Here is a 12,365-nt window from a genome sequence, read left to right as displayed (position 1 = left end):
ATACAGAGGCAGAGCTATTGGTGGTCTGAGAGCAAGCTGTCTTTCATGTGCCATGATGCTAGCATCTCAGCATGTCCAAATATTTTTCCTTAGTAAGGAAGACAAAATACTAAGTGGACTCTGTTCCTTTCTTAACAACAAAGGACAGAGCGTGTATGATGTGACTGAGGGTTGTTCCCGCACCTTSACTTGATATTCTTCGCTTCAGATTGATTTACAGAGATGTGGCTCCCTGTACTTTAGAGATCCATGACTTAGAGCCCTTTGTGTTAACCAGCGTGTTGAATGGTTTTATGTTTTGAATGGTTTTGTGTTTTGCCTCATTACGTTGCATTTATTCCGWCTCTTTCAAAATCTGTGAGTATTTGAGTAGATATGTAAATATATGTGTTTGTTTTCTTTAATCCTTAAAATGGCTTATCAGAACATGCAGTTGAAATCAGGCCAATGTGATTTATTCTCATTTTTAACATAGGTCAAAACCTTACCTTTACTTTTGCTACTAGCTACACTACTGCTGCCTTAACATCTGAATTCTATCCCCAGGTCTCCTGCTGGCTTGCTGGGTGATTTAATCATTTCGCCTCTGTGCCTCACTTTCTCTATTTTTAAAATAAAAACAATGATGCCGACCACCTTTAAGTGCTTTGTGTTTTTCAACTATAAACCTCAGTAGGAGAGTTACAAGGCCATGATAGCAGTATTAAATACATTCTCATTAAATATTTCCYAAGATCAAATGCTATTATTTAAGAAAAGAATTTATATTAAAATATTATGRTGTGTATATGATTGAGCAAAGTATAACTGTTCTATGAAGAAATTGTGTTTAATATTACAGTCCAAAATGCTTTAGTTGATGGAAGAATGTTAGCCCACTACTTCTACTTTAATGAAATATTTTAATATTGGTCTAAGCAGCTATCCTAATTGATTTGAGGTTTTAAAACACACTAGGAATGTGAAACTACATGAAAGTACAATAGACTTGGAGGTCTTTCTCTGAGATAAAATTTGTGATAATGTTTACATAAAAAGGCCATCTGTAATCATTCAAGTCAATCTTGAATAGGGAGACGCATAGACTTATATTTCAGTAGTTAGACAAAATTTATTAACTTACTGTGGCTGGTATAATGTGAAAATAACTTTTCACGATCGCTGTGATGTGGAATGATATGTCTGCTTTCCTTGTCTGGCTCAGCAATTCAAGATGAGATACTGGACACTTTCTCCCTTACGTAAGTTATTTTGCAAGACAATCACATTGGCTTGTTGTAGCCATTAAAAGCTGACAAAACGCTTGCGTATTTAATTTTCATACCGTGTAGCTTCAAATTCCAGTGCCTCGGGACATGGGAATGGTGGTGGTGCCTGGGGACAGCTAATGGGGGAAGGCTGCTTGGAGCGTGGAGAAGCGGAGCTGTTTTGGCAGCTGGGGAAAAGCAGAACTTTTTCCCTTAGTTGTCTCCCAGGCTAAAATTAAACAGAGTTAGACATTTCCACATTTAGTGATTCACAGTGCATCTGCTGTAAGTCAGACTGGCAGAAATAACTAATTACCTGTACACTTTGCTACAAAAGAGTTCTGCAGTTGTGCGTTAGAGCTGCACTTTTACAGTATGCCTTACCTGAACTGTCCTTAAAAACTGTATGTTAATAAGTAAGCAGATTATTTCTTCTTTCTCTTAGCCTTTAAAATTACTGGATTCTAAATTCATGGTGCTAACTTGACCTGTATTAGCACCTGTTTATCGTTCACACGGTCTGCTACATCCAGGAGTCATGAAGGCAATGCTATGGTGCAGTTTATACAGCAAGTTACTGTAATGTTATCTTTAGTTACTTAGTTACTAAAAAATAAGCAAAACTTGTCAGAATTAATTTTTATTGGAGGTCATATTTGTGATTCCTCCCCAATAGAAACTKTAACTGTAGCTCAAAGCTGTAGTTTTATGGATTTTTCAGTTCWTTTTATAGGGGATTATCTAAAATGTTATCCTGAAAGTTTTTAGTGGAGGTAGCTGTATAAACGTGCTTGGATGCATGCAGAGCAGAGCTGGGAGAGAATTCTGCCAGGATGATCCTTTTGGGTTGCAGGGAGAAATTTCGTTTTCTGCTCCTAAATCTCAAGTCTGCTTGTTACCATCTGGTGCATCACAGCATACGTTACGCTGTGGCATTACAGTAACTAGAGACGTGATTGCACTGTCAACTGATGTTCTCCCCAAAACGATGGGGGCGTTTCGTGAGTCCAGAGTTTACTCTGTCGTGAAGAGCTGGTTCTTACACCTCCAAAACTAAGCTCTGTTCTCCAAACATCGGCACCTCCGTTGTCTTCTCACAGCAGTTGGTCGGCGGTCATTCCTCCTCTGCCGTCCTGCCCGCCTGCTTTCTGTCCTTCGCCCGCCTTTCTTCCAGCAGCCCCTCGTGGTCCCTGCTCGTGCGAGCCTCCCTCGGCACCACCGATCTCCTCTGCCCCGCGCACCTCTACTCCCTTTCGCCCCGAGGTGTCCTCCAGGAGCAGGTGTCCTTGACCTGGGGCGGGAGGGAGCAAGCGCCGTTGTCCCTGGGGCTCTCAGAGGGGGCCAGCGCCRTCACCACGGCTGATGTTGCTCCTCAGGACGGCCCCGGCCCCGGCGAGCCGTGGCGCAGGAGAGGAGCCACCTGCCCAAGCGGCCGCTGACCGCGGCATCCTCTGACGCTAAAAGGTTGCCGGGGCTTGGGGTCGATCCCTGCTTCTCGGTCACTGGCCAGGAAGATGCAGCAGGTAACTGTGGCAGCACCGGGGATGTGGGAATGACTCTAGTGTGGCATGGAGCGAGGGTCTGGGTTTTTCCTGAAATATAAATTTGATTAAGAGAAGAAAAGAGGGAGGGGAGAAAGGGAAGTTCACCACAGTCTTAATGAAATCCAGGAAATCTGGATGTGGTGTCTTGATGAAGACAAAATGGCAATTAATTTTTTTTCTCCTTAAGCATAGAAAGAATCTGCTGCCAACTTACAGCTTGGTCCTCACACCAGTGCGATCTTCCTTGAAAACCGGGGGGATTCTTGTTTTTTGGCATGAAAGCTTAAGTTTTCAAGGAGAGGGGCACAAAACCGAGAATATCCTCTTGCGATTATTTGCTTATTTATTTTGAAGACGGAAGTTGCACAGAAAACTTTGTGTAGGTAATTATATTCTTCTGTGAATATAGTGCCTGGGTAGCAAATCTGTTTGTGCARTTGCGTGTGGCAAGACTTGCTTGGTGGGAGGCCGGAATTCCCTGGCAGCCAGGTCGGCAGGCGAGGAGCGTGAGTACTGACCTGGCGACTTGCGCTGCTGGCGCGGTGTTTTTGCAGGCTCAGCTTATCAATGCCACGAGACAACTGGAAARATTTTGAGCTCTCTTCCACTTACTTGACACTTTTATGGCATCCTGGWAGTGACCGCAGTGAGGTTAAAAAATAGTTCGGTTTCAGCATGACTTAAGTATTTTGAGCACCTTAATTTTAGCTATTTTTTTGCAGTAAGCAAGAAACTAGATTGAGTAACAGCTAGCTGCATGTGCTGCAGTAACACTGTTTTCCTGTTCTTTTCAAGAATCTGTTGTAAATGTAGGATCAASAGATTGTGCCTGTAGGCTGACTTTATTCCTCACTCTTTGGGAGGTCTCCCGGACTCCCACTTGTCATATCATATATACATTAAACCTTTCATTAAGCATTGCTGACAACAGGCAGTATCTCTTAAAGATGCAGAGTTCCCTGATGTGGCAGCCAAGTATTTTATAAAAGCTGATGATCGTAACATATGCTTTATCAATCTTCTGCTTGTTACCTTCTGCTTCCATTTTCTGGTCTCCGGCCGATCTGCCGCAAGGCATGTTCAGCCCCGTTTGACGCTGTGGCGCGTTACCCTTTTGCTTTACGCTCGACATCGGCTTTGCCTTAAATTGCAGATTTATTTTTAAGGTTTATTGCTGACATTTAAAACCTTCAGATCACAAGGACTAGTCTCTGTACAGGGGTTCCTCACAGTGTGTGTTCCAGCTCGACGCCTGAGCGGGCCGCTGATTTATCTGCGTGTCCTTCTCGACTGCCATCCTCCCGTCGCGCCCTCAGGCTCTGCTCGCTCGGSCCCTGTACGGTGGTGCTTCTGCCATTTCAAATGCAGCTCGTTTTCTCTCTCTCTTTATATATATGTACACACAATAAATTCATAGGTGTTCTTCTTTTTTTATCTTTGACATTTTTTGTGGTGCATTTTATGTTTTAGGCATGTCTGCTGATTTTTGGAAAGTGTTGAATTGTGTGACAAGTGCTGTCTATGAATTTATTTAAATTCATTATTAAATTCAGATTGTTGCCTATTTATATTGGCATACTACAGAGTAAATACAATATATATTGCTTTGGAAACTAACTCTTGCTTCTCTGAATTATAAAATTACTGTAATTCTCTAGAACTTTGTGTGGGACCTTCCAGTAAACAGAATTTCTTCTTYTGAATTTATTTCATTGTAAAATTACAAGTCTTACATGAAAAGACAACTGCCTGTTACTACTTCCATCACTTTTGCAATATAATTCGTGTCTTTATATTGCATTCATCCTTTTGCTTTTCAAGTATACAGCTCTGTGATTAAGTTCGTACTGTAATGAAAATACTGAAGTACCTAAGAGTAGGTATTTTGTCCATACTATCAAAAGTCTCAATATTCACATGTGGTCAGATTTTTAATGCAAATATAAAGGAAATAGTCTCTCATCAATGAGATTTTAGTGTGCTTGGCTTTAAGTATGTGAAGATTCCTAGATTGTAAGAACATTTTTTTTTCCTATTGGCTTGTTATAGTTCTTAAAAAGCTAACAGGAAGCTAACAACGATGTTTTCTATATAGGTTTTTCTCCATAAGCATTTGGAAGCTAAGTTTACTTTTAAGAAATTTTAAAATAATAGCGGCATCTTGCAATCCCAGGACTAAAAAATTAGAGATTTAAAGAAGTAAGGTATATTATGGAACTTCCATAAAATGTTGACACTACCAGGGTTAGCAGAATTCAAGAATTTACCCCATTTTATTCAACTAGTCTGCTAAAGGGCCATGATCACATTCACCTGGAAGACAGCTTGTCCTGAGCAGCCTTGGGCAGAGCCCTAGCCTAAAGAGGGATAGGGGCTCAATAATACATTTTTTTCCTCTGTGTCAAGGGTGATCTGATTCAGGTCTTGCCTAATGTTATAACTGGCTGAAAATCTAGGGAAAGGTGTTGTGTGTATTTCGTTACACGCACAAGTTTTGTGAAAACAACCATTTTTCTTGGCAAAAAAAAATGTAACAAGTAAAATTGTGTGCATTCTGGTTTTTTTCGTTTTTTTGTTTGTTTCAGTAACATCGGCAGTGCTGGCAGGTTTCTTACTTTCATGAAGTTATTGAAGTTCGCATGGAAATTATTACTCTTGCTAGGAATTTTGTATCAGTGAATAAATGTTTAAGTGCAATACAAAAAAAATCCAATCTTCTTGAACCAAAGAAAAAGACGTGTTTGCAGCAAAAATCAATATATATGGAGATATTGCCTAAGGTGATTTACATTTTCTTTTTATGGTGTATAGGTGCAGTACTTCTGTCCAGTGTACAAGGAATAGCCATTAATGTTGATCCGGTCCTGTATACTTGGCTTATCTACCAGCCTCCGAAACGAGCTAGCAGACACATTCAGCAGGTGAGTATCCTTGGAGCAGAAGGAGCGGGGAGTGGGAAAACGTTCTCTTAGGTGTATGCCACTAATGCACTGCTATTCCACACTTTTGTTTTCTGTCGCCCCTGTTGACTGCGGTTTGCAACACCTAGTGTTGGTCTGAGCCTGATTTTTATTTTACTTTGTTTAAAATGCCAAATTTTGCATATTGAAAGTTTTTGTTCCACAATTCTTAGCTAAAAGAGCGTACAGAATGTTTTCTGACAGTCACTGTTTGGGAACAGTATGTTGCAACTAGTTTTAACTACCTAGTCCTGTATTTCCGTAAGCTTCGTGAGTCTGAATAGTAAACCAGGTTTTAGTCCATTTAGGGCTCCCTAACAAAAACATTGTATAATTAGTTATGAAATTCCTGCTCTTACTGAAAATGAGTTTTTAATAGAAGATGAACCATGCAGTACATAACTTGATACAAGTGAATGTTGGAACCAATGATATGTATAATGTCAAAATACATATTTGTGTTCAAAGGGCTTGGAGAAGATGCAGGAAATAAGGCAATGGGTCTGTGTGGCACAAGGTTTTCTCTGAAGTATCCTTGACCTTAATTTTTATGCCCCACACTGCAAAGAATTTTAAACATACTTTTAACTGCTGTTTGGCAAAGAGAGAGAATTTTCTAAACCTTAAATTTATCGTAATGGATCAGACAGTAGTGTGTATAGCCTGATGTTCCATCTGAGGCAGTGGCCAGTATAAAAACCGTTAGACTTTGGCCTCATAATTAGTGAATATTATGCACATCAGGGAAGTTTTCTGCTGGGCCCACGAAGTGGAAGGATTAACATGATCAGCAGACATTTTTGTTCTTACATGTGAACTACCTTATTACGCGTTTAATTGTCAGACATTCAGTTCAGTCTCATTAAGCTTATTTGCACCGATATGATTTTAAGAGGTTTGCTGTGTGAATTGCTATTTTATCATTTTAGTTACTTTGATTTTTAATGTATTGAAATTTTCTTCATTCTTGCATTGTAATTGGAGCAGGGAGATGCTTCCTGACATACCTCTTTTTTTTTACAAAGAGATTATTTATTTACTTTTACAGTACTGTTGTGTCTTTTCTAAAATTTATTGAGCCTGGTCATTTCAAATCCTCTTCATGTGAAAGTTGTTTCATAGCTATTGTGTATTTAATCAGCTGTTTCTCAACATTTTCTCTTTTGATTGCCTTTTTAAAAAATTCTTTTTACTATGTGATTAGAAAAGCTTAGTACTTAGTGACTGTATTAGGAAATGCCTTTATCTACCATTTTGATCAAATGGCATTTGGCAAATCTTTAAATAGAATTTTGATTAAATAGTTATATTGTAATTTGTTTCCCTACATTAGGCAGCCTCACATAAGTCTTTGAGATTGATTTCTAAATAAAAGTACTCTCTCACATTTTTAATGTTATTAGCATTTAAAGTTGCATGGTCATTTGAAGTGTTTTTTAAATGTGAATTTAGAAACTTAACTATAGACATTGTGCTATTTTTACCATTAATGTAACTGCAATTATAGATTGCATAAAATAATAAAAATGACAATTTCTGTGGTAGTACTGGAGATGCAACTTTATTTGAAAAGAAAACTATACCTGCATTAAAATATCCTTAAAAAATAGAGTTTTCTTTATATCTTAGTATATCTTTATATCTTTTCTTTATATCTTTATATCATACAATAGTACAAGAATCCTTAAAAGTTAAAGATTCTAGCAAAAATTATGTCCTTGTATGTTATTTATTCAAAAAGATTTAGTTTCATACCACAGACTGATGCATACAAGAAAAAAATGGTCTGTGTGATCTTCATAAATTTTCAACATTTAATGAAACACATACAAAAAATCCAACTTTCAAGCAAGTTTTATTGTAAACAGGTTACTGATTTGATAAATCTTTTTCCTACCTCTACTGTGTCAGTCTTGTAATTGCAATAGGAAGAAAAGAAATTGCTTTAAAGCCTAACTGAATGATTCAAAGATCTTAAATTTTAAGATCTTTTACATTTTAAGGCCTATTTAATATAGGTTGTTCTATCTCCTTTTGAATATCAAAATTGCAGCTTTTACATGTGTAGTCAGAAAATCTCTGGGTATGTTTGGTTCCATGTATCCATTCTATCAAGTAAATGTTATGAGAGCAGTAAATTAAAGTTGAGTAAATTGAGTTACTAATTTATGTGGGACTACCACTACAATTACATAAGCTTCTGATTGCATATAGGGTCACTACAGAGCAGAGCAGAGCTGAAGTTGTCTATACGTAGTTGTCTGTATGTCCTCATCTGCCTTTTCATACCTGAACTTACTCAGATTTGTTTGCCTTTTGACTATTACTCTGGAATGTTTTTATATATAATGTTAATTGGCAGTATTACGGCATTTACTGTATATCTTTACGGAAACACTCACTTTTATGTAATGTAGCTATGTTGGCATAGTTTTGTCTGGAAACATGAAAAGCCAGCAGTAAGCAGAAGTAAGCAGAAATGGGATAGCATAGAAGTAAACAAGTACTAAGAAAGAGGATTAATTGCAGTTTTGTGTTTGCCTTCTCTCTCAAAGCAGTAAATACATTTTTACAAAGCACATAAATTTTCATAAGCTAGATGATTTTTCCATAATACCATACTGCATCTTCTTAAAAATTTATGCAGCAAAGTCGCAAAGAAATGTGACCTCACTGTGGCCTCACTGGGATTTTATTCAAGTGGAACAGAAAAGAAAAAAAAAGCAATGAGAGAGGCTGTTCTATAAGGGATGAAGTCAGCCCAATGGGGACTACCTCTTCTCTATTATTATAAATAGTTTCTTGCTAAACCTACCCCTTTTGGCACCTTGCTTCCTCCAAGGTAATAATTGTAGAACTGGAACGATAGTTGAGGCCATTACTCGGTTTGGGTAGATCTTCCTCCCGTGCACTTTCTCCCCTCCCTGTCCTGGCGTGGCCACTTGGTGCAGTTAGTTTATAAACTCTTCAACCTTGTTTATGTAGTAGCTAATACAGTAGGTCGCATGTCTTGGTAGGTTCTTTGATGGCATCTGAAAAACATGATTAGTAATACAAGCGAATTTTTAAAGTCTAATTAAATGTAAACATCAAAAGGAGAGAGAAACTATTTAAATGAAATGACAAGTTTGGCACAATAATCGGTGAATATAAACAGATCATTAATGTATTTAAGCTAGAAGTAAGAGATTTTTAAATCCTGAGTCATAACAGTTCAGTTTTTTGCTCCTTCTAGTCTTGTGAGGAGGCAAATTTCTAATTAGTTCTGAGATGGAATTTTATATCTTTAGGAATGATATTATATTATATAACTGTTTGCAGGAGAAGGGAGTTGGATTTAATTTTTATCAAAGAAAAGGTTAGAATTTGGAAACGCATTTAATTAATGTGCAACCCTTGTAAGTTATGTTTCTCTAAGATGCGCAAGTTGCATCCTTAATTCTTGCTCACATTTACTTAAAACTAACATGGAAAAATGAAAGCAAATTTGGAAATAGGATCAGTCTCTTTTAAAGACTTCTGCATAATATTTGAAATACAGTGGACTGTTTGGAGCCAGATGCTTTTGATGAATGGCATTGCAGCGTATTACCTTTTTGTTATAAAGTGACTATGCATGCCAAAATGTGGCTGCTGTTACGTTTTTTAAAAATAATCTATCTGGTTGCTGTTGTGACTATGTGGGCAGTGCTCTGGGGTAAATGTGGATGTAAATATAGGATGTTTTTCTATATCCATGCTAAATTTCAACATACATCTCTAAGTTTTCCATTGTTCTTTCTGAAGAATGGGAACAATGACAACCCTCCCGTCGAAAAATCTGCGAGACTGTCAGTGTTGGAATAAATCGGCCTACTGCTTCTGAGTTTCTCCCATGGCTGCTATATAATACCATTTTTGGGTCTCTTTGCTTTGTGGAAAATGGATGGACTTGTCCATCATCCTACTCTAACTAATGATGCTGAACATGGGCAGCGTAATCCCACACTAATGGGCATTATTGGATTTTTACTATTGAAGAGTAGTGCTTCTTATAAAATGTATTTTGGCAAAAATGAAACAGCAGATTTATATATAAGCAAGTACCAACACAAAACTAGTGCATGCTTTTGGTGGACTTATTTTAATGTGCTGTTTCAAGCTTTTGATCTTTTTAATTTTTCATAAATTATCATAGTAATATTAATAAACAAAAGTGTATCTACTGAAAGTTTCTATTAGGAAAGTCTACTGTCTATCTGTACACGGTAAGGTGGAATGCGCGGCATGTTTCTTTAAAAGGTAGTATGGCACAGTGGATGCTGCTTAAGTTTATATGTATGTGTGTATATATATATATATATATATATTTAATACGTATATACATACCTAAAATCTCTCTTGGAACAGAACTTGAAGCAGGCTCTTAGTTTTCTCGTGTGTGAAGTCAGTAAGATACATTTACTTAATACAGGAAGTTGTTCAAGATCTTGGTCAATAATAAATGTTGTGTACAGATAATGACAGCAGTAAGTTACCGATTGGAACAGAAGCTCATGGGTTTACTGGCTTGAAACCAGTGCATATTCCCACAGGCACCAAAATATTTTAGAGGGCTCCTCTCTGTCTCCCTCCTGCTCCTTTTAGTTTCTAAGCTCCAGTGAACGCAGGAAGTTAAGTTTAGTAATATTGCATAGTATTCATATGTGTTTTTCAAAGCCTTTAAATATTAATTTCATATCTTAACAGCACTGAATAATGTACAAATGCAGAGAAAATGCAGTCCTTTAGTATCATAAAAGGGAAGAATTGATTGGTAACAGGGACAGGATGATGCAAGGAAAAGACATTTGTCATCGTAATAGTATTTTCAGCTCATCATCAGCTGATGATCTTTCCAGATATTCAGTGCAACAAGTATTACATGCTGCTATGCCTAGAAAAAGACAAAGGAAATTAGTTCTGAGGAGTTAAAATTCTTACATATTCTGCACAATTGGCAGATGACCTTTCCAGTTTGGAGGGCTGTACAGCATACACAGTGTGCTGTAATGGACAGCAGAAAGCTTTGCAGGCCGCTCTGCCTGGAGAATGACCCGAGACATGCGATGGGTGACACTGACAGCAACTGCTGGAACTGATTTTATTAAGTTATTTTCATTTACTCCACAATAAGAGCTAAAATAACTTAAATCTTGGAGCAGAGCAAGGAATAAACTATATAAATAATAATGCTGTCACTTCTACAGTTCAAAATTGATTTTCAAAATCCTCCAATTTTGACCTGTCACCATGAGATATCTTAGAAACATGGTTTAATTCACACCTTCACAACATCGTGACTCTTAAGATATGCAAGTTGTTAGTTTAAAAAAGAAACAACGAACCAGACCTTGCTACTTTCATGCACATATTAAGAGTGACTCTGATGTGGGATCTCAGTAGTAGTCCACTGTGTAATAGTGCTAACGGCTAATGGGTTGGTTCTCAGCTTAAAAAAAAAAAAAAAAAAAGTTCTCAGTTATGTTCTCCTTTCATTCAAAACCTAAAGAATGGGCAAAAAACATCCTGGAGAAAGTCACTCAATGGTGAATTTTAGGTATTGATGGCTGGTGCACTCTAGTACTTCACAGCTCCTGTGAAATGGAAAGACTAAGGTCTAAGGATGTCATTGTTTCTTGAGGTTATATTTGACACATTTGGGTAAAATTTGAAAACATTTCATGACCTTTTGACTGCATGACTTCCACCACGTTTAATCAGAAAAGCCCACTCTTGGCTTTGAAAATACACCTCATAGTGACTCTTCATTTTAAGAAGTAACGCATCAACAAGAAATAGGACAAAAGCATAATTATTGTACTTTGTATACAGTCCTTGCGACTGCTCAGAAGGAAAATTAGCATGTACCACAATACATTGTAGTCCAGCCATCTGTTCCACATAAAATTCACATATTTTACATTATTTGGGTATTAAAAATAATCACATTTTTCATTCCCTGCATTTGTTATACTTTTCTGAAGTATGCTTTTGTTACCACCACTTTTTTAGTAACTAGTAGGAGAACCAAATTACTTCTCCACGAAGTAGGAGAAGCAAATTCAAAGGACATCATCTGTATCCTATTTGATGAATCTATGCTAGATTTTCAACAGAATTTACACTGGCAAAGAGATTTCAGAGTTGATTTTTCTTTTAAATATTCTTATATGTATCAGCCAAAATTTGGTGCTGATTTTTTATACTTGATACGTATGGATTGTTTTGTAAAGCTAAGCTATACATGTAGCAGAAGGAGATGTGCTAGTGTAATGTGTGTACCGGTTGCTTCCTCCCCACTTTTTAACAGGTTTTAAGTCAGCATATATGTAATATAGACTTACATAAAACCTTTGCCTTTCGTTTGGTTGAAAGCCTTGCTGAATAGACGTGCTCCTTCATGTTAAGGACTGTAAGTGAAAGTTCATATGAAAAACAATTTAGGAAAGATACAAGGAGGTTTAAACTATATAAAGAGAGTGATTTCCTCTACATGAACTGTGCACTGCATATTAACACTGCCTTTTCATCAAAAAGCAAAACAAACCTACATTTAGGATTTTGTTTCCAGTAATATAATATTTTGAACATTT

At 37.2% G+C, this 12,365-nt stretch overlaps 1 protein-coding gene across 7 annotated transcripts in view; it reads left to right on the top strand.

Annotated features, from left to right (window-relative positions):
* The window catches only part of VPS13B (vacuolar protein sorting 13 homolog B), a 464,422-nt gene that overhangs the window by 198,129 nt on the left and 253,928 nt on the right, over positions 1-12,365 (top strand). For all 7 annotated transcript variants that reach the window (XM_085301417.1, XM_085301642.1, XM_085301811.1 and 4 more), the window contains one exon: positions 5,603-5,712. In XM_085301417.1, coding sequence (XP_085157543.1) covers positions 5,603-5,712 — 110 coding nt within the window. The remainder of the gene's footprint in view (positions 1-5,602; positions 5,713-12,365) is intronic.

Source organism: Rhea americana, unplaced genomic scaffold, assembly GCF_003343005.1.
Source record: "Rhea americana isolate MKP2758 unplaced genomic scaffold, rheAme1 scaffold_0, whole genome shotgun sequence".
NCBI lineage: Eukaryota > Metazoa > Chordata > Aves > Rheiformes > Rheidae > Rhea > Rhea americana.
Note: the sequence above shows the minus strand (reverse complement) of the source record. Positions and strands in the feature narration are given on the sequence as shown.